This window comes from Haliaeetus leucocephalus, unplaced genomic scaffold, assembly GCF_000737465.1.
Source record: "Haliaeetus leucocephalus isolate CR32 unplaced genomic scaffold, Haliaeetus_leucocephalus-4.0 Scaffold340, whole genome shotgun sequence".
Classification (NCBI taxonomy): Eukaryota; Metazoa; Chordata; class Aves; order Accipitriformes; family Accipitridae; genus Haliaeetus; species Haliaeetus leucocephalus.
Window position 1 is genome coordinate 9,334,302 of NW_010972776.1, and position 27,169 is coordinate 9,361,470.

Genomic DNA, 27,169 nt, shown 5'->3' on the forward strand with positions numbered 1-27,169 from the left:
CTGACACCCCCCCCCCCCCCCCCCCCCGAAATTCAGGAAAAAAACTCAAAAAAAGTGTTACAAGAGTTTTGTAATTAAATTATTTTGACACCTAGCCGTTGCTCTAGCTGTAGTTATTGCTTTGCTGCTATTTATGTTTCCCATTGTGTCAAAGAGCCTTAGTCCTGTATTGGAACTGAAGCAAAGAGCTTCAAAGTGAAATAAAGTGGTGGTGCTTGGGCACTTTCTTTTTTTAATACTTGCTAGTAAGGCAGGCTCACAGAGGAGTGCCCAGGTGTGCTCTGGGATGCATTTGCTGGGCCAAATCTGCAAATCCTGGGTGCGCCTCTTCCTCTCTTTTGAATCACTTATCAAGCTAAATGGAGCTGCATCCCTCGGTGCTGCGCCCCTTAATGCTGTGTATTTGCCACTGGAGGTGCTCCTCTAAGGTGGAAAGAAATAGAGTCCATGAAAGAAAAATATATCTGTAAGGAGATAGTGAGATTTTTCTGTGTTTTCTGAAGGCTGTGCCTAAGCAGTGTTGCTTCCTGTAACAGACTTTGAGCTTTCCGTAATTCAAGAGCAGTGGACAGTCTTGTGCAATAAATTAGCTATGTCAGAATTATCTGTCGGTCAAGGTCCCTCTGTAATGCCAGGGAAAGCAAACAAACCCTGTAGCGCAAAGGAAAATAGATTTAGGAGGAGAGGTTCTTAGGAATTATATATAGATAGATAGATACGTAAAGGCAGATACAAAAATATTTCTGTCTTATTTTAACATGGTTCTTAAGTGTCTGAAAGGAGAGATACTAGCATTTCTGGGCTAGAAAGTCACGCAAAGTGATGCAAAGGTTCAATAGCTGGGCAAACGACGTCGTTATGAGATCTTGCACAAGGCAGGCAGAGAAGCAACTGCTTGTGTTAGTCACGGGCGGGCCTTTTGTTTTGCACGGTGCAAAAACTGCTTTTCTTTCTCTAAACCCACTTCTAATGCTCTATCAGGTAGGATGGCTCTTCAGTAAGCGCACGGTTCACAGCCGGTTGTGAAGTGAACGGGTTGTTCTCTGTGCAGGGGGCTGACAAGTCCTTTGCAGCCCTGGCAGTGAGTCTCTGAACCTCGGTGGTGGATGGAGGTTGTTGGTGGCTTCCAGGGTGTGAGCAGGTAGGGAAGAGCCTTCGCTTCTCCATCTGCTTCCTCAGGATGAAGGATAAGGTTTGGCAGCGGGGTGTGAAATGGGAGAGAAGGCAGCAGCTTACGTGTAGGCTGTGTCTTTTAAAATACCATCTGACTTGGAAGGATGAGTTTCTCATCCTAACTGCTTGTTTTGATCATATCTTCAGTGTTGACAAAGATTTGCACAATTTGCCCAAGTTTGAACCACTTTAGCATCAGCCCACCTGCCTGTGATAGTGCTGCGTTGTGGGACCTGTCAGAGAAGCTGGAGCCGGGGATTGCTACGCGGAGAGTTTATTTATCTTGGCCCACAAAACTTGACAGCAGCATTTTCTTGGTGGTGCTGGAAGAGGACAGCTTCATCCTGCACTGTAGTGAGACGCTCTAAAAGCAAATTAGATGGGGCCAGATCCTGTGCCCAGATTGTCTGTGAAATTTCGAAATGGAGCTATGGTAGATACTGAAGGACTTTGATTCCTCTGACCAAGCCAGCTTGAGCCAGATAACTCTTAGGAGAGAATTATCTTTCAGGGTGAAGGAAGAAAAATCTGTTTGAATTCTCCAAAAACAAACCCCCAATTTCACCCAGGATGATGACAGGAAACTAAAATTAGGAGCTGGGTAATACAAAGCTTTTTCAGGACTGTTGCATAGAACAAGTAGATTTTAATATCAGTGATAACTGTGCTTCTGAGAGAGATTACTTCTTCTGTCATGATTGGAGGGGGGGGTAAAGAAAAAAGGATTTATCAGTACAAAAAGGACCATTGCCATTGATATTGTGCTGTGTCTTAACTGAATGAGTTGGAAGTAATTAAAATACTCAACAAAAACTTCATGGAAGATATCATAGTATAAACAGGTCAATTTGCTGGTTCTTCCAATTATACTGTGCACGATGAGTATCTGTTTATTCCGTTTATTAACTGAATAAATAAGAGGACACTTTTTAATGTTCTTGCAGAAAGATAAGGTGTAGTGTTTACATGTGTTACTATAAAGTTCCTCTACGGAATCAGGTTTTGATATGCCTGGTCCAGTGCTCGCAGTGAGGGGGGATCTTCTTGAGAGGAGATGGTACTGCGGGTCCTTGCAGCTCTGCCTCGCAAGCCGACCTCTTTGCCCTTGCATAGAGAATCCTTTTAACTCAGGTTCTTTTCTTCTCTGCTTTTCAGGTGACCACTTGAAAGTCTGCTCGCAAGGCTACACATGCTGCTCTCAAGAAATGGAGGAGAAGTACAGTCAGCAGAGTAAACACGACTTCAGAAACGCCGTTGTAGAGCTTAGCAATCACCTACAAACCATGTTTAGTTCCCGATACAAGAAGTTTGATGGTAAGTGCAGAGACCTTGAACTTGCTTTCCTTGGGATAAAATGTAAAAAATCCCCATCCTGTTGTTCTCTGTGCAGTTGTTCTGCTCTGCCTCCCTCTCTGCTGGGGAAGTTCATGAGTCACGGCTCGGAGGGCAAAGCATGCCTTGTTTTGCAATCCTGTGAGAGAGAAATATTTGCTGGTTATGGCTGCTTGTTTCCCAAAGAGAGAGATCTTTCCTTCTGATTAATCTTTTGAAAAACCATTTTGCTCTTAATGTAAGATTGCAGTTAGTTTTGTTGGTACATCCCCGCAGCGCATGTAATTGTAACGTGCACGTTTTGCAGCCCTGATCCACAAAAATGCTGATCTTTCCCAGAGTGTTGTGAACCAACAGGATTTGTATCCATCTCACTTAGCCTTTGGGGCTAAGCAGAGCAGCAGATAAATACAGAGCTGGCTTTGTGCGGAGGCTGAGGGTTCGAGTGTGATGCAGGGTCAGAAGCAAAACGAGCAAAGTCTCGGCTGAGTTCCCGTCGCTCGAGTGACGCTAACTGCTGGCTGATAAGCAAATGACTGGTTTCGGCATTGCCCTCGGATCTGCAGCGGTGTCCCGTCAGGCTGGGTCTCCGAAGGGCATGCCTGCCTCGTGGGAGCTGTAGGAAGAAACTCTGGAGGTAGCTGGCACACACCCTCCCAGCGTCGCCCACCTTGCAGCTGGGTGCCTTCCTTTCAAGAATGCCTCTTGCAAACACCTGAAGTCGATTCCCACGCATCGGGCACAGCACCCATCTGAGGTCCGAGCAGTATCCTTCGGTTTTGCTGCTGAGCTCTTGGTTGTGGCAGTTCCCCCTGGGCTCTGCAGGCTCCTCGGTGCTCCCGGTCACTGCGGCCCCTCTGCCGGGGCATCCCCAGGAGGGAGGAGCGGAGCATCAGGCTTCTGCCTGGGTTGTCCTTGTTGCCTGGGGGAATGAGGTGACACCCAGTTGCACATGGAAATGTCTGAAGAGTCAGGTGGGCTGCGTTGGTAAGACTTGTCCTGCTCGCACATCGTCACCGCTGTCTGGTAGTAGAGGGCGATTCCACCACACAGTTCCTCGGGATGTTTTTCTCCCTTGTTTGGTTATAGGTTCAATGTGGATTTTCTACTAAGATCCCAAATCTGTGCCTTGAACCTCCCAGGGACCTCCTCTCCACTACTGCAGCAGGTAGCAGCCATTTTCTTTCAAAAGGGATTGGCACTCGGGCAAGCGAGAAAGTCCCTGGGTATGAAATTGCAGTGAGTCAAAGTGGAATTACGCAATCATCTTGATAGCATCTAAATATGCTAGCTAAATATTTCACTCTTAACCTCTGTTGTCTCTACCTGCTGGTACACCAAAGGGGTGATAGAGAGAGAACCAAAGTGTCTAGACTTGCAAGCTTATTAAATGCAGAACAAGACACTTAATGAAATCCAGCCCATAGATAAGCCCTTTCAAAGAGACCAGAGGAACAGCATCTGCTTCACCTTAAATGAACGACGAGGCTTTTTGAAATGCTGCATTGAAAACAAAGAGCATGCACGGTTCACTGTATTAGCATCCCTGACGTGGTGCAGACGTATCGCTAGGTGTGTCTGCCCGTTTGTAGGGTGAGATGGCTGCAGGGCTGCATGGCGGCAGGGGGATATTAAGCTAAGCTGAGCTGGTTACCTGTCAAAGCACAAAGCTTCAAAACGGGTAAGCTTTGATAGGGAGCCCTGTACGAGCTGTTTTGTTTGTGCTGTGTGGTTCTTCTGTCAGCCCCTCACAGCGTGCCCTGTGCCAGTCTCGCCCTGATCTTAGTCCTGGGAGTCCTTGACAGGCAAATCTGGAAGGGGATGGTGTGATTCTGTTCCTGGAAGCTGGATTTACTGTGCCCAGCCTGTCCCTGAAGGGTGTTTCTCTGCCCTGTACGAAACTAATGAAGGAGAATTAGCAACCCCCTCAGCTGGTCCCAAAGCCTAATGGCCCCATCTTTGAGTGTTTGCTAATCCCAGATCTAGATCTTCATTTGCTGCAGTCAAAGCTGATTTAGGAATTTTTTAATCTTACCTGGGGTGGAAGCAGAGATTAACTGATTACCGTCCTCCATCATTTGCCTCTTGGAAAACTTTTAATCATGACTGCCACTCTCCCTCCAGCCCAGTCACCTGGAGGCTGAAAGCACTCTTGCTGGTGGCTGGGGCAGGTTGAGGAGTCTCCCCTCTGAAGTCCTTAGCCTCTTCTGCAAAAACTTTGGAGTGCCATGCCCTAGACTGCTGTGGTAGTTGTGTTTGTTTAAGAGCCTGCTGCTGAGCGATCGGCTGCTTGTGGTGTGGTGTTTCCTTCCTTCGGTCCTGGTGCTTGGTCATCAGGTCAACTGTGCTCAGTTCTGCCTTGCACGTTTCAGTTGTCCTTGTCCAGTTCTTCCCACACTTCTTGATGTAATGTGCTCAAACTACAGGAAGGACAGACAGTCAAGACCCATATATTTTGCCTGACCTCTAGGGATGAGATTGGAAAAGTACGTGATCCTTTCCAGAGCTCTTCCTTTGCACGGGCCCATGCTCTGATTTTAGTATTCGCAGCTCTTTAGGGCTGCCTCATTACTAGTAGCTAAATGAATTCAAGTGGAAATAAAGCTGACACGAAAGAGCTGTGCACCTTCCTCTGTTTAACAAGAAATCCTCTGCGCTAGAGCTGTGCAGAGGGACTGAGCGGGCAAGACGAGTTATTGCAGAGACTGAATTCACTTCACTTAACTGGTCTCCCAGCAAGTGGGACGAACGCTGCTCTCGCAGGGTGACGCATCCCTGTGCTGCGAAAGGCCGCTCCAGGATGCAGCACAAGCAGCAAACCGTGTCCTCCAGCTCTTTGGAAATCTTCATTGCGGGTTCTCTGGCTGCTAATCTCTCAGCCTTGACATTCAGGTCCCAGAGGAGAGGCAAACCCGTGCTGCCTCCGTTCTGTGCTTGACCTTTGCAGCAGTTGCCGCTGCGAGAGGACAGTTGAAGCGGCGGCACGTCCTTTGGATGGAGGCTGTGATGCCCTGTGGCTTTTGGAGCGTTTGCATCAGCTGTTGCCGGAGCGCTGTGTGCCGTTGGAACCGTTGCCAGAATTGCTCTGATCTGACACCAAAGCCGTACAGAAATGGATTATCTCCTCTTAATCGGGAGCATGGAACAAGCTGCTGATTATCCGTCCCCGAAAGGCTGACCAGAAATCATTTCGGCTCCTAATGCGTAATATGGCAGCGTCAGATCCTCCTGCGCGTGTTTGGTTTGCAGACACTGGGAGAAGGCTGGAGCTTTGGAGTCCCATATCTTATATATCCTGTCTAAATATTTGCTTACAGTACAGCTATGTATGCTCCTGGGGGTCTCTCCTGTTGTAATTTAAACCACTAGCCTGATCCCAGTGTAGCAGTAAGGTATATATTTTCAGCAGTAAGGGAAATGCTTTTTTGATAAAACAAAAAATACTTTGAGAGTTGTTGGATTCCCTGTTGCTAGATGTTTTTAGAGGTGAAGATTTGCTGGTTTTTCTGGCATACATGATCTCAGATAAGTTTATGGGCTTCACTGAGAAATTAGAATATCGTGAGTGAGATTCTCTGGCCATGTAAGCGTCTCCCTCTGTGACAATGACAGCCATGGGAAAGCCACAAAGCTGTGTGACTGTGATGACATCTCATAACACAGAAGCAGCTATAGCAGGGCTTTAAACCCCCCCCCCCTTTTTTTTTTATAAATCTCGTTTGCCTTGTCTCTTCTTCACCGGTCAGTGCCCTCCCCTTCCCTCTCCCAGGGATTAATAACGTTAATATGATTAATGGTGACATTAAGACTGCATAAATGCTCGGTCCCATTTATTAAACTCGAACTTTCACCTCTTTTGCCCTTTCAGGCTGAAGTTTTCCACGCCGGGGTCTGTGCTAGCCAAGCATTGCTTTGGGGAAATTGCTCAGCTGTTTTGAGGAATTGGAGCAGGGACAGGACATAGCCCATAACTCTTCTTCAGCGCTTCCGCTGTTCTGTTGCTTCCTAGATAAGATGTCCTTAGTGTTTTCTTACTAAAGACACCTCCTGAATCTCTCGGAAGATGTAACTTGTGCCAGGCCTTTTCTGGGGGGAGAAGTGATGATTTTTTTTTTTTTTTGGTAGGCTGGTTGCAGAGTGATTGGGGAGGGCAGAGCCCCAAGCCCCCGTGAGCGGAGGGGCTGCTGAGCCTCTGCCCTGCGGGGCTGAGTCCGGCGAGTGGCTGCTTGTTCTCCTGCCCCTGCATTTCACAAGCACTTTTGCTGTTCTGCTTAAACCAAGTCTTGTCCCTTTCTTCTGTGAGCTCTGGATTTAGGGAAGGCAAGCAAGCTTCTGCAACCCTTGTTGTACGGGAATGTGTACAGAAGATGAATGTGAGACGGTCTGTCCCCGGGCTGGGCTGGCTGTAGGTTTAGCCTTCCCGATGCCCAAGTGACAGAAGGATTTGTACTAAACAGTACAGCCCAAGCCAGCATCTGGGAAGCTATTAAATGCCGAGAGTCCCATTTCTGATCTGCTCCCCCTGACTTTTCCATTAACGTTTAAGATAAAACAAATACAGAAATGTAAGACGAAACCCCTCGGGGACAATTGAGTGGAAAGAAACCAAATGCAAGCAGCGGGAGCTGTTCAGGGGTCCCCGAGACTGTGGTGCACCCACCCCTCTGCTGCGCGGGGTGCCGGGCAGAGGGGCTGGAGAGGGGCCCCTGGTCATGGGCTCTGTGTTTATGTTGGGCAGAGTAGCCACAGGTAAAAAATGCAATTGTGCCGTGCATCTTTGAAGCGTCCCAGGGTGCCCTTGATCTTCCAGTGTGAGCCCTGTGTTCCTCCTGGGTGCGTGAATTACTTACAATAACTGGCTTGTGGCTGCGTCCAAGTGACTGATGGGGCGGGGTGGGGGCATTGGCCAAATACCTTCCAAACTCTGATGAAACTGGGGGGAAAAAAAAAACCCCTGGAATCTCATTTCTGAATTTAGTTTTTGTTCAGATAACCCTTGGCTTCCAGCCTCTGTCTCCAGGTAGGATTTAGCAGGGAGGCGTGCTGGGACAGTGGGACGCGTGGCTGGCAAGTGTTAATAACCGGGAGTGAGACAGAAGGGACAAGGGAAATCTTGCGGTGGTCTCTGCCGCTCCAGGCAGTGCGGAGGCAAACGGTGAAAGACGAGCCCTGCAGGTGCCCAGCCTACCGCTCCTATAGTTAGAATTTGGCAGACCATCGGGGCGCTCCGCCTTACCGAAATAACTGCCCTTTGGGGACCTTCATCTCACATTAACTCTTTTATTGGAAACTGTCTGCAAGAGCAGAGACCCGGGGCCTCATCCTGCTCGCGTGCCAGCCCCCCTCCGTGTCCTCAGCACCCAGGACTCTGGGGTTCGTCCTGGCTGCCGGCACATTTGTGTCTGCAGCAGGCAGCTGTGGGTGCTGGGGCACAGCAGGAGCGCTGAGAGCAGAGACCTGGTGGACCTTTGATGCTTTCTGTGCCACAGCTGCGTGGTGTTTGTGCTTCTGAACAAATCTGCGTGGCGGAGAGAGCTCTACCATTACAACCCATCCTCTGGCAAGTGCGCCGATGATGACTACATCGTTAACATACAAATAATAGAGCGATTTTGTCTATCTGCTGCTACTCATGTCGAGGTGAAAGCACAGCCTCGTTCTTCCCTCTCCAGAAAGGGATGGCACCAAACCTCATACCAACCAGGGGAGAAAACGGTGGGAAGATCCCTCAAATTTTGCAGAAGAAGCGGTTGCTGAGAGCCAGTCCTTCAGGCTTGGTTTCGGACCTGTGCATACCCGGTGTAGGGATGGAGTGATTTAGGAGAAGCAGGAGGGAGCAACCACCAACACACTTCCTTTAGAAAATCCCACTTGTGGGCTCTTGTTTGTGCTTTCCCACTCACTGCAACAATAATGAAACAAATTGTCTCCTCTCTGTGCTGTGGAAGTTTGTTTATTCCTTGTTTTCATTTAACTGGCTCCTCTCCATCTGGAGGTTTTTAAGGAGGTACATAAACCACTGTGATTTTTAGTCTTGTTCGTTGAGAAGGGTGATGCTTGTCTGACAGTGGTGGGGACCAGACCTCTGTTTTGGGAGGCTCAGAAAGATCCTGAGGTCAAGTTATCTCAGAGGGACATCTCAAAGCAGGAGAGGCTGCTGCCCTGTAAGTTGGGGCAAGGGAAGGAAAAAAAAAAAAAAAGAAAAAAAAGGAGACTGGATTTTATAACTGAGCAAAGACTTCAGCAATGGGCAAACCACTTTGCGTATAGGCTTGGAGGGAACAAATGGTCTTCTGGCATCTCAGGTCCAAGCAGTTCTGCAGTTAAGATCACAGTTAAACTGCTCATACCCCTTTGCTTTTTTTTTTTTCCAAAAGCAAAGACTCGGGCAGCACGCATTATACTTGGCTACAGGAAACGTGCCTGGTGCTCTCTGGTTACTAATTGCTGTCAACCAGTCAATGAGCTATTGTTTGTCTGTTTAAAATTAACTCTCTCTTCCTCCTTCCTGCACAAAGGAGCCACCTCACCTCTGTGCGGGCTCGGATTGCTCGCGTAGTCCTGGGAGCTGCTCCCCTGGATCCCTGTTGAGTTGGTGGTGTTTTGGGGTCTGTGGTGGGCTTGGGGGTGTGATGTTCCACTGGTGTGGAGCTGGAGCTATTTCATGAGTGTTAAATGTACTGTCATGTCTTAGCGTCCAGCCGTTTACATGCTGGATGAACAAATATGAGAGGTGGCTCTAGCTGGAAGAGCTCTCCTTGCAGATATAATGAGATGAGGGGAACTGAGGTAATGGGAACGAGAAAGCCATCCCTACTGTTCAGCAGCACCGGTCCTCCTCAAGCTCTTCAACAGCAGTAGGAAGGGAGACTTGGAAAAATACGTATGTGTGAAATACCTTAGCGAGTGTCCCAGAAAGCTCCTCTGAATTGGGGGTGTGCGGGAGGCAAGCTGAAGGAACTCACTTTCAGATCTTGCAGGTGATGTTTGCTGTTTGGGGTGGGAAGTTGGTGTGTTGGTACCGAATGGATGTGGGTCAGCAGGCTAAAGCAGCTGAGAAATAACAGATGTGTTTGAAAAGTCAGTTGAAATTGAGGAATGGGTGCGGTGAAAAGTAGACACGGAGGGGGAAGTTGAGGGAAGAGCAGGCAGATGGAGGGAGAAGAAGCAGCAGGAAGGGAGCTGCGTTGGGGAAGACTGCCGTCGAGTTGTGGTCACGAGGAGGAGGGTGGAAGAGCTGGAAGTGAAGAACCTCCTGCTTGGGGAAGAGGCAGTGTGGGAGCAGCGGGAGAAACCTGCTATAGCCGACCCAGAATGTATGGCATGAGCAATGACGGTCCCTGGAAGTAGGGACAAGGAGGCTGCGAAGTCTGGGCTTGTCCTGCGACGTGGGGTCCGGCAGAGCGGGACGGACCAAGAGGGGACCGAGGGCATTTCTGCTGTCACTGCTCTCCTCATTCACGGGACAACTGCTACGTGCAGCAGGATGCTATGTGCTGCTGTCTGCTTCTTGAACACAGACAGCAACCTCCACGCTGTTTTTTTCCTCCTCCTTCGTTGCTTCTTACTCTTTTAACGAGCTCGATCTCAGTGTGATGGTGGTGATCTCGCGCTGTGTATTATCTTCTGCCCTGCCCTTTGGGGCTTCTGCCAGCCCCAGGGTGCAGATGAAGATTATGCTCTTGGGCCCTCCAGAAACAAGAAGTTCTAGAAATCCTGTTTTTTGGTGGTTGGTGGTTTGTTTTTTTTTTTTTTTCTCCCTATGAGGCTGCAGCCCTGTTGTTGTTATTGCCTTGAAACCTTTGACCGATCAAGCAAAGGTTGGGGAGATGTTGTCCCTCCTAGCTCTCCAAGTTTCACATGTTGGGGCTGTTGCTGTGACACTGGCATGATTTAAGCCTGTACTTCTTCAAACTCCACGGAAGAGTTCTTCCCATGTCAGTAAGTGCTAACACATGTTTGAAAACAGGACAGAGAAACAGCTTGTGGATTTGCCCTGCCCTTCCTGAGTTCATATTCAATAAATGTGTTAACACTATGTATTCATCGGTTTCTCAACACTTCTGGAAAAAGGTTGTTAAGCTATGGTTTGTTTTTCCCTGGTGGAAATTACAAATGTGGTATATGCAATAAAGGAAGTGAAGGCATATTAAAAATAATGAGGCACATTTAGAAAAAAAAAAAAAAAATCTCTTTTTCCTTTGGAGTAGGTGGCACGGCTACGGATGGCTTCACCTTCGAGGTGAAAAGAGCTGTGAAACATTTGTCTCTTTTCCTCCAAACTGCTTTTATCTGTCTGGATTGAATTCCGCTTCACGTGGTGGGAGCAGCTGCAGGGTGGAGTTTGCATCCACAGATGCACCTCTGCGAAGGCGCTGGGACGGTGCCGGCGCCGGCCCCTCTGCGGCACAGCCTTCGGGGCCACGGCTCGGGCAAGAGCGTTCGTCTGGGAATCCATCTTGCTGTTGTGGACGTTTTATGAGTAAACCATTTTATGAGAAGATATAATTAATCTCTTTGTGGCAACATTCTCCTGTACGCACTAGAAAGCATAATTGTCTGTACAGACAAGCAAATTAAAGGTTTTGGTAAGACAGACGGACCTTAATTAATCATAATCTGGACAACATATTAAGAGTATACCCGAAAAGCTGGGTGGCAAATTATCTGAAACTAATTAATTGTGCCCATAAAATTTCAGCATGTTCTTCTGTGTGCTTAAGCCTGGTTTTATTTGTTTTTTAAGGTGTGTTGAGTAATTGCATGTCTACCTGGTATCTATTTGCATGGTTAATTTGGAAACCTCTAACAGAATAAGGCCAGTTGAAAACACCTCTCTAAACTAAGCAAACCTGGTGCATGGGAAATGTGGCATGTCCGGCAGCGTTTGGGAACAGAAAGGTGGTCGCCTGGTCTCCTTTTGGGAGGGACACCAGCACACCCAAACACGGCCAACAGATGGGCATCTGTAGCGAGCACGTTGGCTCAACAGCCTTGCTGAGGACTTGGGTAAGACTCTCAGCCTCTTTTGCACCGCAGTTAAGGTTTCCTCTGCTCTATAAAACGTGTGGGTTTTTTGGTGTTGAGCCCTGGGTCGCTTATGGTTTGACTCAGTGGTTGCTGAAAGAGGAGCAAGTGGGGTGTCGTGGAGCGCTGTGCTTCTCTGTGTGAAATTCTTCTCTGAAGTAAATGTGTTTTATGCCTGAGGATCAGGAAATCCAAGGCAAAACTTTGCACTCCTACGGTAGTGGGTTGTGGGTTTGGCCCCAAGGACTCCCTGGCCGGGGCATGGCTGGAGGGGCAGAGGACCACCGGTGCGTCGGTCCTGCCGAGGGGCAGCCGGGTGCCGGTGGTGGCAGGAGGCAGCTCGGGCCAGGCAGTTTTGCTGCTTCTTCCTTTGTCACCAGCGTCCGTAGGGAAATGCCAAACCTGCCTGTGGGTGGAGGGGAACGTGCCCCTTTGATGTGTTCGCCTAATTTCCAGGAGCTGCCTTTGATTTAGGTAGGACTGTGCCCTACAGCAGCGGGCTCTCCTCATCAAAAGCCCTCTTGTATGAAAACCCCATTCTTAATATATCTGGAAATGTTAGCATGAGGAATAGGAAAATGTTCCATCTCTTCTTACCTAAAAAAAAGGGTATTTTCAGATGAGACCTCTGAATCCAAGATCAAAACCAGTATTTGGTACAAAAATCCAAGGAAGTGGGTGTGTTGTCTGGAGGTGGGATTTGCCCTCTGCCTCGCGGTGGGTGGAGTGATTGTGTTTCTTCAAGTAGATCACGTATCCCGCAATTTGGAAGAAAGATTGTTTCGAATTATTCTGGCAGTGCAAACTGATGTCATGTGGAAGTACCTTGGGGAGGTGCAGTGCTCTCCTGCGCTGGGTTACTGGCAGGGCTGCTTTGCCCTCAAGCTGCAAACAGGTAATACATCTTATTACCTGAAAAAAGGAAATTGCCAAGTAACTATGGTTATGTTTCCCACTGTGCTCTTTTATGGAAGGGTTTGTTGAAGAGCAAAGATCCCCCCCCGCCCTTCCCAGGGCTCTTATTGCAGAAATACCAGATATGTCACATCCACTCTTTTTTACCATTTCATGACATCTCTAGGCTTTCCCCGAGTGTTGGGCATTGAAATTCTACCCTGAAATTCAAACGTGTTAAAAGAATAAACAGAGCCCAGAGTGGTAGATTGCCTGACTGCAGATTACTGCCTTTTCTATCTCTAAAAGTTAATTGCATTGGAAATGTCATCTTCCTTTGAGCATCAAAGTCCGTAGCTTCCACAGGATTTATTTTGCAATACAGACAAATTTTAAACTTTCTCCTTGGCGTTAGGAAAGGTTTTGTGGCTCTGGTTCCACTGGGCAGCTGGGCTGTGCTCTGCGGATGGCAGTGCCCGTACCCTCGCCCCTGCGCTCGTCCTCCCGAGCATCACCCCGGGTGCCTTTGCATCAGCAGGGCTTGGCTGAGATGGGTTGAAGCAGTAAAACGTGGACTTGCTCCCGTATCAGGTTGGACCAGAGCCGGCTGAGCCTCGTTAGCCCAGCGCCTTCTCTGTGGTCCATCCTCTCCGTGTAACCTGGACATCTCTCCGCGTTCTGCTCTGAGCCAGGAGAACCGGGGAGACCTTCGAGCCACGTGCTGCTCCTGCAGGTCAGTTTGTGAAGCCCTTCCCGGTGGTGTGTGTGCTTGTGCCTGTTTGTCGACAGAGGGGCCAGCCCTTGTTCTGGGAGTTTAAACAAGATAACTGGAGGGAAAAAGAGAGCCTGCCATCCCTCCAGATAGCAGCGTCTCGGAGAGCACCGGCAGAGTATGATTTGTCGTCTGTGAAAAATGTTTGCGTTTGACAGCTTTTCACAGGAAGCCTGTCAGAGTGATAATTTAATGAGTACAGATTGCTTGCAACACAGCTGTAAAACGTGCTTTTACAGTGCTGTAAAATAAGCAACTGAGGCCTTTGTGTGTTTGCTTTGTTTGAGAACAAGTCAACTTCTAATACAAATGAAAGGTGGTCATTTATTTTACCCAGCAAACAGTCAAGACGTAAGAGAGGAACCTGCCATTTTTCTTCTTGTGGTGGCAAGGTTAATGCTGGGTTACGTTCGTGTTTGCTAATCAGCTTGTTTCTGTGAAGGGGAGAATTAATATCTAATTAGATGTAGGGAGTTACTAGTCAGATTAGCATTTAATTCATAAAAAGGACTTTTGACTTTCTTCTCTTTGTTGCAGACGTCTATGCCCGTGCTTTGCACAGAGAAAAGCTTAATGTTCTTTCGTGTGCCCAAGCTGATTTCTTGACGGGGAGGTGGAAACTGGGCGTGCAGGCTTAATAGTATGCCAACAGCTACAGTAAAACGTACCTATATGTATCATTTAATCCCTGCTGCTGACCCCGTTGAGTGCTGCGCATTGCACGGAGGAAGACGTTGCGGTGCACGTCCCACTGCTGGGTCCATCCCTGCTTGCTGCCGTGGGGTGGTCCTTTGCCCCCGCTGCCGTGCTTGGCATCCCTCCTCCCCACCTTCCCAACCTCACTCCCCACCCCGGGAGCCTCGAGGTGCCAGCGAAACCCACCCACGGGCCAAGCCGCGACGCCGATCACCGGGGCATCCCATCCGCTGCGGTTCGGGGATGCAGGCGCGCGGTGACGGGGAAGCTTCGCGGGGCGGGAGGGTGGGCGCTGACCCTGTGCTGCAGTCGCACAGCCGCCTCTGTCCTCCTCCCCTTCTTATTTGGAAAGTGGCACCTGAGAACGGGTGTTTTCTGCCTGTGAAAATGCTGGCTGGTGCTCGAGCCAGGGACGATGGCTTTGCGTGTGCGTGGGGCTTCCTTCAGCAGCGTTGCGTTGTGGTTTTAGAAGTGGCTGGTTTCGGTGGGAAGTTTTAATTTCCTTTATTTACCTTCCTTTTGGGCAAGGAAAAGCTGCTGGTTGGAAGACTGCAGGTGCACAGGTATTTGCTACTAATTAGGTTTGCAGGTTTTGGTTTATTTCAGGATAATTAATGAACACACCTGGTCCTAGCCCACATGAAAAATTACTAAGAGATGAAGTGCTCTAAAGCCTGGATACAGTTTGCTCAACAACTTCCACTTTGGAGTGTAACCAATAAAATGAGTTTGGGCAGGAGAATAAATTGGTTACGGTAATATGGATGTATTACTTGAGATAACTTTCTTGGCTTAAAACATTGCTTTGGGTTCCTTTAGACTGGTGGTTGGGACTATTCAGTAGATCTCCCATCAATATCATTTCAAAATCTAATTCTTTTTGAAGAGTTTGCTGATGCATCTGTCAGCTCTTGTGCCTGGCACAAAAGTATTTAAATAAACAACTTATTTGGTGATACTAAAAGGTCTGAGCAAAGGAAGGAAGTGAGCCTTCAAAATGATTAAGTGAATTAGAAATTAATATACACCAAGCTAATCTCTATAGTATAAACTCAACAGAAAAAAATCTTCCTGGAGAGGAAATGCCAGTCATGGGAACGAAAGTGGAGGTTCCTGCTGATACTGGACAGAGGACGTGTTGGGTGTTTGAAATCAATCTCTTCTTCCCTGGATCATTTCTCTTGTGCTCCTAAGAGGCTGCATTATATACAGCCATGTCAGGCACTGAGCCCCATGACTTTGTTCGTCAGGAACGCGAAGAATGTTTCAGTTTTTCCAGAAAATGTTTTCTGTGTTAGGCTTTGTTTGTACTGGAGCACTTTGAAGACGAAAATCTGAACTTCAGCATACTTTTAATATGCTTTAACAAGGTTTAAATTCACACTGGGCCAAAAGATTCCCCCCCCCCCTCCTTCTAACAACTTCTGGCTCTAAACATTACTCCTTTGAGGATTAAAAAAACCACAGAGGCATGTTTTATTAAAAAATATTTATTGAATATGAGTCACAGAAAAGCAGAGGTCAGAATCCTCAATCGCTGGTGGCATGCATAAAATAATACGCTTCCTCGCCTGGGCCGTGCGTGGCGGTGGAGAGGCTGCACCCATGCCCTGGGGTGCCGGCGTCCCCCGCGGCGTCGGAGCGAACGGGCGGCAGCCCAGCCTGAGCACCACCGGCACGTGATGGTTTGTCCTGACGGCGCCTACCCTTGCTCTCCTCAGCTCCTTCCCAAGGCCACGTAGCGTAGAATTTGGTTCCAAAGTGGCCCAAATGTTTTTGGCTTAATGGACCCCTCCCCTATTTATTTATTTTAACTCGCCTACACCAGATCTCCAAGGCAAAGGCTTCGTGGTAGGGTAGTCTTTGCTTAGACCCACGTGCCAAGGCTTTGGCGGCGCTGTCTTGGTAGGGGATGTTCTTTAAACTGACTTGGCAGATGCATCCGACGTGCCAGCCATCATCGGGTCAGCTCGTTACGGGCTTCGGAGATGTATGTGGCACCGCCAAGGCGCAGTGACGGCACTTCGGCAGCGGCTGCTCTCTGGCACCAGGCTGTCTGGTGCTCTCGGAGGGTGAACCGAAGTGGGGATTTGCTTTTAGAAAGTGATGAGACCCAAGGTGCCCCATCCATCCCTTGTTGTCTGAAAAATCTCTTGTCATTCTTGTGCCAAGTGTTTAGCCCTTGGATTTTGAGCAAATTCTGGCTTAGTTGTGTTTTCTTTTTTTGTACTGCCGCAAACATCTGAAGCCCTGTCTGCAATCAGGACCAATTAGGTAATTAGAGACAGGCCCTGCCCTGAGAGCTGACAAACTTGCAAGACAGGAGAAAGAACTCGCGGGTAGATTTTGGGGTTTGTTTTTAAAATGTATTAAAATTTGTTCATTTTTGAGGCTGGTTTATGATCATTTCAGAAAATGAATTGACAAGAACTGAGAAGGAAGACCCATTTCTGCAAAATGTCTGTTTAACAAAAAACCCACCCTTTTTTCTTTTTGCTTTCCAATAGTCTTGTGCTTTGAAATTACTTCTTTTAAGATAGCTGAATGGTAATATAAGAAACTGGCTTGTTGGTTTGGTTTGGGGGTTTTTTTTCCCATTTTGCTGAGTTTTGTCATGGTATTCAGACTTGCATCAAAAGACATTTCCCTCATACGAGTCTTCTGATCTGGAGAGAGGTTGGGGGGGTTGGCTTATGAAGAGTAATCAAAAATTTTGAGATACAGAAATTGTCTGAAAATTTTCAGGGAGTCCTTTAACCTTCCGTTTCCTTTGGGTGGTGGTCTCATTGTGCTGAATTTTCCAGCTAAACAATGGCATTGGTTGTAGGAGTGTGCGAACACACAACCCAATGCCCATGTTTGTCATATCTTCTCTTCCTCTTTTCTAGAGTTCTTCAAAGAACTTCTCGAAAACGCTGAGAAGTCACTGAACGACATGTTCGTGCGGACATACGGCCGTTTGTACATGCAGAACTCGGAGCTGTTCAAGGACCTCTTCGTGGAGCTGAAGCGGTACTACGTGGGCGGCAACGTCAACCTGGAGGAGATGCTCAATGAGTTCTGGGCGCGCTTGCTGGAGCGCATGTTCCGGCTGGTCAACCCCCAGTACCACTTCACGGACGAATACCTCGAGTGCGTCAGCAAGTACACTGAGCAGCTAAAGCCCTTTGGGGACGTGCCACGGAAGCTCAAGCTACAAGTGACGCGAGCGTTCGTGGCCGCCCGCACCTTCGCTCAGGGCCTCGCCATCGCAAGGGACGTCGTGAGCAAAGTGTCCGCGGTGAGCTCCGTCTCGTGATTATTCCCATGTCCCACGGACCCGTGATGGGTAGCGTCTTTCCCTGTTGTCCTGACTCGGTACCTGAAGGCGTTGGTGGTAGTTGAGTGCAGGTGGGACCAAACTCCATCTATGTAGGCTGTGCCGTTGCGTGGTAGAGTCACATTCTGGTGACACCACTATCCGGAGCTGCAGCCTGGCAGCAGGGATGTTCCCCAGGTTGATGCTGTCCTCCTGTCTAGGCAACAGCAATGAGTAGGAAATTAAATACCTTCTGCAGTGGAAATAACCATGTTTGCTTGTGTAATGGCCATATCTTCTTCTTAATATTGCCTTCAAATTACAGCGAGTCATGGATGCTGTGGCCATCTATTATGGAGCAGCTGATGATTTGCTTCTTGCTGCCAGGTGTGGGGAGAGGCTGTTAGCATGAGCAAACAGTACTTTTATGACAGCAGTAAGCCAGAGCCATGTGCACAGGGCAGGAGGCAGTTGTACTTGGTGCCACACACGCAGCATGAGTTAGACCTCAGACTTTCATGGTGAAGTCACTTTTTTTAGCGAATCACACAGATACGATGTGTTGGTCACTTAGATGTTTACCTTCCTCTTCTTATAAACCACTTTGGAGAGTTTTAAGTGGGGTGACTTTTTTTTTGACATGAGATTTGTCTTTAATTTTAGTCTGAGTTGTATGGTAGAGGGAACAGGTGTAGTCAATAATCCCCATAAAGTGATTGTGTAAGATAACAAATATTAGTGATTTCCTTTTAACAAACTCAACTCATTTCCCGTGGGCTATAGAAGTTTTAGTATAATCATTTAATCAGGTAGAGAGAGGTTTACTTTCTCTCTACCTGGTTACAGAGTAATAAAATGCCAGGCTGAAAGGGCAGGCAGTAGTTTGATTCACCCTGTTAGGAAAGAAAAAAAACAAAAACCAAAAAACAAAAAGACCCCCAAAAGCCCCAACAGTAAAACAGAAAATAGCAGCTGTTCAGGTAGTCTTAGAAGCAGAATGCAATTTTGGAGGCAGCACAGGCAGCATCGTTAAGTGCGATAATCATTCAAATTGCTTTGACTTACAGGGATAATATTAAAATACTGTCTCTCTGGAAAGAAAAAAAATTCTGCTTCCACATTAATTTTTCTTGAAGAGAAATGAGAAAAACAGCCTGTGATAAGCCTGCATGTGTGTGATAGGGCAGAGAATATTAGCAAGGGAAGAGTTGCCATACTAATATATCCAGGCTCCAGGAGCAAGTTGTAAGTTAGCGGTGGCAGGTTTAGGTCCTTGGACACCTTGACTCCTCATTTAATAGTGATGACTCTCACATTAGACGTGTCTGCGTGTCACTGGTTGAGGATGGGTGTCATGGAGGTCCGTGGGTGATGTGTGGAGTCCCTCTTGGGAGACCACAAAATCCTTCAGCCTCAGGGACGCTGTCCGGTGGTGGGAAGGAGATGTGGGAGGGAGGGTCGGTGCTGGATGACGCCAAGCGTCCTGTCTCCTTGCCAGGTCACTGGCCAAGCCTGCTGACCTCTTGGTTGGCGTTTCAGATTTGGTGGCTCTTGTTTCTGGCTGTGTGGCAGATACTGTGGTCAGGGGATGGGGTTTTCACTGCTGGAGAGTGCGGATGAAGTATTCAGGTGGGAGGTCCGTCCGTTAAGCCCCAGTACGGTTTTCGGGAATGTGCAATCACTTGATAGGCAGTAAACGTGCATGGGTGAGGGATCGTGTTTATGCTCCATCTGCTCAGAATTCATCAAAACGTCTCCAGACTTGACACGGGACCACGAGGGCTACGGTCCCCGCATCTGTTATGAATCAGAGTCGTGAACCCGAGGTGGTGTTGTGATTTCTCTTTCCCTTTTGAAGATCCTTGAGTGTAGAGTTGCCTTCAACCCTAGAATGAATTGCTCGATTATGGAAGGTTACCCAGAGACCAGCTCAGCTGCAAAAATAGCTCACGCGCCTTGTACAATCACAGTGACTGCACTTTCCACTTCGCTTTCACAACTTGCACTGGAAATCCTGCAACAGATTGAGTTTTCCAAGCAGTAGCAAAAGTCCCTGCTGCTGAATGCCTAAGCTTTATTGCAGCGGTAGAAGGAATAATAATCTTTTCTATAGTGTTTTAATCTCATTCAGTGGAAATCTAACATCACATTTCTGCAAGACACAATGGGAAATTCTATACGTGAGTTTAAAAGCTAATGTTTTTATGCCTGCTGCTTTGCGGTTGTGTTTTAGGGCTTCCCACATTACATATAGATTAGTCCGGCTTTGCTGAGCTCTATGTAATGGCTCTATTGACTTTGCTTCTGTATTATTTTTACTTGGGAGTTGTAGTGGGATGACTGCTTATACCAGGGATTAACTTGAGGGATAAATCTTCTATTCTTCTTATGAAAAAATGTCCAAAGTAATGCAAATTAGTTTTACTTCTAATGTTTTTTTTAACAAGCAAGTTAAAAAATACTTAATTGAAAATCCTCAGGAGGAGAAATACAAACTACTGCAAGACCCAGCTGTTTTTTACTTTCCCGGGGTGCTATCAGGAGAGCAAAGAGCTCCTTACAGTAGAATGGCCTTGATGGCTTTTTAATGATCCTATATGTTTTTACATCTTACTAGGGAGATGCATTTAGAAAAGTATTGTTCTTGCATGAGTTTGGGAGTAAAGGGGGAAAAGAAGAGAGAATATTGAAAAAGTGCAAGTATGCTTGATTTCTGAGCCAGAATGCTAGAAAATAACTTTTAATTTGGCGTTGGGTGGATCAGAAGCCATGTGCTGCTGCCCAAACACACAACACAGAGAAAGCTGTATGGTTTTGAGAGAAAGAGCAGACTTTTTTCAAACTGTGTCTAAACCCCACAATTTTGATGCTCACGTCTTCACCCCTCAAATTCCCTCCTTTGGACCCCAAAAGTACAAAATTCTCCAGATCCGTCCGAAACAGCAGATCTGAGATGAAAACCCGGGATGCTGGTTTTTGCCTGCTAGAGATGTATCCTGCATCCGAGGTGGGCTGCGCGGGGCTGGGGGCCTCCAGCGCTTCCCTCTGTCGTCTGCTGACGCCTGGTGCTTTCTCTCTGACCTTCCTGCCCTCGCCTTCAGGAGACGGAAATCTGCCCATCCCCTAATCGCTCGCTTGCCACTTAGCCCTTGACAAGCGCCGGGTTAAATTGCTGCCAGCAGTGACATTTCCTGCCCCAGCCAGGGGTGGAAAAAAAGGAGCAAATACAAGCCAGAGCCCAGAGTGACCAAAACGAGTGAGAACCTACAACTGGGCAGTTCTCAAGTCGCAGAGACGTTCCTTTAATTAGTTATGTGCAATTAAACCTGCAGCCCGGTTTGAGGGTCACGACACCTTTGAGGGCAAATTGCTATGGGGCTTGTTGAGTGCAGGTCAGCGACAGGTACGGGATGGAGGTCCCCGTTGTGGGGGGAGAAGGTGAGGTCAAGGACTGAGCCCCCTGATAGTGTTTTGTAGGGTCGGGAGGAGCCTGCTTGACCCAGGGGCTGGGAGGGGAGGTCTGGCTGGAGGTCAGCGCTGGAGCGGCGTGAAGGACAAAGCATGCAGCCATGCGACATCGAGTCCCTGCGTTGGTGTCACTGTCTCTCCACAGAGCTGCAGATGGGGACGTGCGGATGGGACCTCCTGCAGCTGCAGTGGTGGTGAGAGTTTTCTGCAGCCCCCAAGGAGATTTATGCTGATGAACTGTTGTGTTGGGGTTCTTTTACCACTTCTTCCTCTTGCCCTTGTGTTCGATTGCTTGGGGAACTGCCGAGAGCTCTGGAGGCTCCCAGGTCACCTTCCCGACAAGCATTTGCGTGCTGAAAGCCACATTGAGGTGCGGTTGCCACCAAAGCAGCCAGGCTGCTGCTGGAAAGGGGCTTCCAGCCTGTCCTTGGGAACCCTGTCTGCTTTTTGTCCAGCACAGGCAGCAGCTTCAGTTGTATGCAAGAAATGGTGTTTAAGTTGGAAGCACAGATACGAGCCGCATGAAACAATGCACAGCTTTGTATGTGTTCCTAATACACCTACCTCATCACCTGCCATCCTCAAGAGACATGAAAAGCTGAGTGAAATCTGCTGGACATGTTCGCGGTGGGTAGAGGAGGCTCAGCTTCCTTGGTATCAGCATTTCTTCCCTAATGAAGTTTGATGATAGCAGCCAAGGAGGGAATTTTCTTCAAACTCTTTATGGAAGAGAACTGCAGAGGGGGCGGGTGATTGCTTTCCCCCAGCTGCTCCAAAGCTGGAGCAAGAGCCTGGTGGCTTTTTAAGCCCCTTTGCTCTGAGGTGCCTCATCTCTAATGAGGCATCCTTTGAGCACAAGGTGACGTGTTGAACCTGCATAAACCAACCTACTGCCGGCCTGGGTGAGCTCCCTTATCTCCAGCTGCATCTCTTGAGTGGCTCCTGCCCTTTCCAGCATGGACGCTGAATGTGGACCAGACGTTAGCTTAGGAGAATCAGTGATTAAAATAATAAAACACCAAATGAATAAGAATTAAGGCCTGTATCATCAAAAATACTAGGGCACCGAGCTCCTATTTCAGTAAATGTTGCGTCCCTCGTAATTACCATTTGAGGATCTAAAAGTTTAGTCAGAGAACAAAGGTCCAATCTCCCTTTGTGCGGTCTTTGCCCTTGGTTTGACTTAAGGGGAAGGGGACCTGAATCCTTCTTCAGAAAGAAGTTCATGTTCCTATATCCAGCGAAGCTGGGCAGCCTTCGGGCAAGAGCAAACCCTCCCGGGGAAGTGACAGAAATGAAACGTGTTGCTTGCACGCATTGAGAGGAGACGGGGGGCAGGTGCTGCTCTTCATGGGCAACCCACAACCAGCCAGAAGAGCCAAGGAGCCCTTTTCGTGTTGCAGAGGGACCTCTCAAGAAGCAGTGCTGTCCAGACAGCAAGTTGCAAGCCTTGGGGCTAGACCGAGGGGCCGCTGTGCACGAGGACGTTGCCCTCCACGCGCCAAGGGCAAACATCAATGTAGAAAACAATACCAAGCACTTCTCCACATCAAAGATGACCCTGAGAAGACCTGCCAAGAATGTGGCTGCATCTGCCTCAGCTCCAGCCGTCTGAGGGTCTGCACTAGGCATAGCCTTCAAAGCATGCTCGAGCAGCAATCATCGCAGATTTAACGGGCTGAGAGCGCGCGTGGATGTGGCTGTGGGTTTGGAGCCGATGGCACCGTGCAGGAGCGTTTCAGTCCACTGGGGTTTTTTTTTTTTCTTTCTTTCTTTGCCTCCTCCTACACTGTGGTTCTGCTGCTAATTTTGAAAACAATGTGAGGGGTAACTAAAGGAAGTTTTTGGGTGTAGCTGCCAAGATAAATGTTCTCACTGTTTTGCTCATTAAAGCAAACAGAACGTTCCTAATTATCTGCTGTGTCTCTGGGTCAGGGAGAGGCAGGTGCTTTGGAGAACAAGCTTTGTTTGAAAAGTGCACTGGTCCTGAGGACACAAGAGCAGGAGATGCTGACCCTGGCATTGCTCTGTAAGCATTTGGTAGAAGAGGTGTCCACTTGGCAACCTGAGGTCCCGTCTGCCCCGTGTGGGCTGGGGGTGCCGGTGGGGAAGACAGGCACACGATAAAGCACGAGGTAAAGCTGCAGCAGACGTCGCCAGGGGTGGTGAATACTGGCAAGGCACAGAGCCGTGCCGTTCCTAAATATCGCTCCTAAATGTGCTCCCTTGTGCAAGATCTCACAGGCCCAAATCTGTGGTTGAACCAAATGCCTTCTAAATTATTCATGTGCTAACACCGGGCCAGCAAAATTGGCTAAATGGCGTAGTTAATTCCAAAACAGTTTCTTCGGAATATTTGGGGTGGGGAAGCAAACCAAGAGCCACCCGAGTGATCTTCTGCTTCACAGTGAGCTGAATGTCTGGACTGGCATGTGCCCAGATGATGGTCTTGCACAACACTGAGGGAAGGAAAAAATGATGCAAGTAAGGTTGTGTTGGTCCCAAAAATCTATGACAGTTGTCTAAATTGGCTGCTCACCTGGAGCATCCCACAGTCCTTCAGTCAGCTTTGGAGTTAGTTTTTGAAGTCATGAAATCACCTTTCCATGTCAATGGGAAGTTACTCCTTCAGTCCTCCTTATCCAGTATTGCCCTGATTCAGGTTTGTGTTTTGGTTTTTTGGTTGGGGTTTTTTTGGTTGTTTTTTTTTTTTTCCCCAAAGAAAACACAGTATAAATCAGAAGTAATTTCACTGCATTTATTTTCAAATTGTTGGATTTTTATGTTTTCTCTTGGCTGTGCTGCTGGCATGGCAACGCTGTTTTGTGCAAGCTTGGAAAATAAGAAAGCCTGAGTTATCAGTGTTATTATAAATAGTTATTAAAGCTGACAGGGTTTTAAGTGGTGTTATTAACATTCTTAATGTTAACTTAAGGGTAGAGTGAGGGAATAAAATGTGGCTCTGGCTGTCTGGCAGCTGGTGGGAGCTCCCCGCAGGACCATCCATGGTTGGAGCTCTGTCATCCTTCCTCAGCTATTCCTTGCCTTGGAAGGGAACGAGGAAAAGAAACCGGTTGCTTCTCTGAACTTTATCTGCTTGCACAGATTGGTTTATCCTGAGTGTTAGCGGCTTTGTGGTAGGCTGTTAACAAGGCATTTCACTTGATAGGTGTAGACTTTAATGGTGAAGTTCCTACTAGATGCGTGCATCCAGATGCAATTGCCAAGGAGTTGGAAAAGGCTGAGGACATAAGGCAAACCGTTTCCCTTATGTGAGACTCTGAAATGGGATGCGTGTGACAAGGTACCAACAAACCCCAGATTTCATTATACTAAGAGCATGTAATTTTTACAAGAACATGATTGTACCTTCATTGGTCAATGTAAGTTGGGGGGGTACCTCAAATATGATACGAAACGTTTGAATTAAGCCCGGAATTGTTTGGTTTTCACTTAATTTTTGTGGCTTGTGTGCAAATCTGTATTTTTAAGGAGCAAGTTTGATACGAATGTGAAGTTTGGTGCCAAAACACATCTGTTAGCAGCATTTAATCTTCACGTTTGACAAAGCATATAGATATGGACAAATTGTAATTTACATGATGAAACCACAGGGTGATGGATTGCTGCAGTGGCATGGAATGCCACAGAAAGGAAATAAATTTCACAAGATAAAAGGGAGGGGTTGGAGTGCATTTACTTCTATTAGAAGCTTTTACAGCATATGTGCACTACAGCTTACTACTACCTGGGCTCACATCTACCGGAGTAAATCCTCTTCAGCAAATAAAGCTTTCTTTGGGACTCTGCTTTATTAGAAAGGAGATTATTTGGTTTTGAGGGTCATTCTAGAGTAGAGTTTGAATGAACTTGAGTTGCTTTCCAAGATAAACACAATCCCAGAACAAAGCATATCTGGGTTTACTGTTACATACAATGGTGTTTTAAGAGCTTGCACCTGGCATGGCAGAGCGAACATTAAAAGCTTGTGAAGAATTGCCAGTGCAACATATGGCACATCCCACTGACAGATCCAGAGCTGGTCTGGACTGGGTACGGGCCCCTTGCCAGGGGTTAAGGCTCTCGTTGCAGCGATACACAGCAGTTAAGCATTTATCACTGTTGTAACAAGGTGTAATTGCTCATAATCTCCCATGAAACTCTCTTAGAGGCGATCTCTGCTTGTGCCCTCCTGTTGCTTTCTGACACCATAAAATGGCGGCTTGGGACTGATGAATTTCCCCTTTGTCTTCCTCTTCACCTGCAACTGTATTGCAAGCTAACAGCTTCCCTGTGGGTTACGTGCATCAGTAGTTAGGGCTTGGGGTTTGTCTTTTCATCGCCCCTTTTGCCATCACCCTCTGCTCAGCTCTGTGTAGGGCTCCGAAAGCTGCAAACCTATGTGGAGAAGGAAGCAAAACGCTGTTTGCTTTTAAAATCATCCTGCGTCTTTGTTCAAAGGACCTAATCTAAGTGACCATCCCATGTCGTCTGCTGTGGAACGCGGGAAAGTGGCTTCAGTTTCCCCTGCATCTGCTGGGATTCATAAAGATCAACCCCTATGAAATATCAAAGCAGGGGGATGCTGCGGGATTGCAGCCGCTTGGTGCTCCTGGGGTGAGCCGGGAACCTAAGATGGGAAGGTGCCTCCTGGGTCAGTGCTGTGCGGGTGATTTTTTTGCAACACGGTCATGGAATCCCTTTCATAAACCTGCAGTTTTCCATGATAGGGTTGGGGAAGTCTCCTCCTCCTCATCCCGCTTCAGCTCTAGCACCTGGCTGGTGCTATCAACATTTTCCTAGTTTTCTTCCCAAGGAGGATGCAGAGCACTTCACTGAGGGCCAGCAGTGCTAGGACAGCCAGGACCTGCTGATAAGCCTCAGGACTAGACGTGGAGTTCCTGGCACCTACCACTGAGTGGCAAAGGAAGGGATTTTTATCAGAGAAATGACTAAACTACTAAACTGGGGCATCCTTCAGAGCTCCGTCTCTGGGTGCGAGATGTTATTTAGTTCCTTCTTCCCGCCCCGCAACTTTTTTGTTACACAAGGACTACACCATCTGGATGGCAGATGATACCTTTACATTTGTCTGTTTTCCGTTTTCCAACTATAAATCATCTGATTTAGCTGGTTTCTGTTGCTTGAGCTCTTCCCAGTGTTTGAACTAGCTCTGCTTTAAAGCCATGCTGCCCCAATAGGGAGCTTTCTGCTGGGGCTGCTGCTCCTGCTGTGCCTTCCAAATATATATATATATATATGTATGTATATATGCTCTGAAGCGTCTGAATCGGATTCCCTCACCACCACAAACAGCTGTCTACATTGAGTCTCCTTTTGCTCAGCCAAACAGGCTCTTCACGGACAAAAGAGGGGCAAAGACGACAAAAGAGGGCTGAAGTGATGTCTGAAGGAACGTTGCTGGCCAGCCAGAATCCAGCACTGAGCTCCATCGACTGCAGAAAATTGTCCTGTCTTTCTAACAGGTTTCCTTGCCTACTGAACGGAAACCGTGGTCTTTCTGGAGTTGTAGAAACACAACGGATTTTATCTGTCATATCTTTTCGTAAGAAAAGAGGGTGTAAAAATCTGCTGATGTTATTAGCAAAGCCAGCTTCATTATGTAGTGGGATTTTTTATTTCTGGTGTGTTTTTACTGAAATCTGTTGCCTCCTAGTTTCATGTGCTGCCAACTAGTTTTTGCACCAGAAGGTGATGTTCAGTTTCTCCACAGCCCTCGTGCTGAGATGGGCTTCGCAATAGTAAGGTCCTCAGCATACGTGTGGTACCAGGTCTTCCTTGTGTACGTCCATCTCCGTTCAGTCCTGTCATCTTCTCTGCCATGAAGTCGGTTTCCAGACCTCCAGCAGATGAGACGTGGAGGCCATCCACAGCTCCAGTCCTTTGTACTAAATGACTTCTCTTCCTCAGGGCTGTGCGTGTGTCTCCTCCTTCAGCACGGTCTTGGATCATAACTTATTTAGAGCGCTCTCCATCAACGCCTTACAAGAAGTCTCAAGCGTATTGCTTAAAACACCAGAGACCGCTTCTATTTTGTCAGTGTATCTCTGATCGCATCTTAAATTTTCCATTTTCATGTGTGGCTAATTAACACTTAAACTTGCTCTTGAGGGAGCTTCTCTGTTCAGTGCTTTAGACGGACCCACTGCCTGGTCGGCACTAGTACATGGTGCTGGAGCTCACGCTCCCCAGACCGGCTGGGTGGAAATGGTTTCAATGAATGTTTTGAAGCTGGGCCAGAGAGTGAATCAAACATGAATGACCATGAGTCACTTTGGAAAACAGGCCTGTTGAGGGCTCAGGGGGTGACGTGCCTGCTGTAGATAGCTCCGCTTGCACGCCCAGCACTTGCACGTTGGGTTCGAGGGTCCTCGCGGCTTGTCCTCGGCTGCGAGGCTGTAGCCGCCACCTCCTTCGGGTGGGGGGAACGGCGTTATTTAGCGTGATGAGCGCTGAGTATAAATGAACCCGGGTATCTGTCATGTAAA

The 27,169-nt window shown here is 47.8% G+C and overlaps 1 protein-coding gene across 1 annotated transcript in view; it reads left to right on the forward strand.

Annotated features, from left to right (window-relative positions):
• The window catches only part of GPC4 (glypican 4), a 67,281-nt gene that overhangs the window by 28,406 nt on the left and 11,706 nt on the right, over window positions 1-27,169 (forward strand). Inside the window, exons 2-3 of the mRNA XM_010572491.1 lie at window positions 2,329-2,487; window positions 16,783-17,174. Coding sequence (XP_010570793.1) covers window positions 2,379-2,487; window positions 16,783-17,174 — 501 coding nt within the window. The 5' untranslated portion in view covers window positions 2,329-2,378. The remainder of the gene's footprint in view (window positions 1-2,328; window positions 2,488-16,782; window positions 17,175-27,169) is intronic.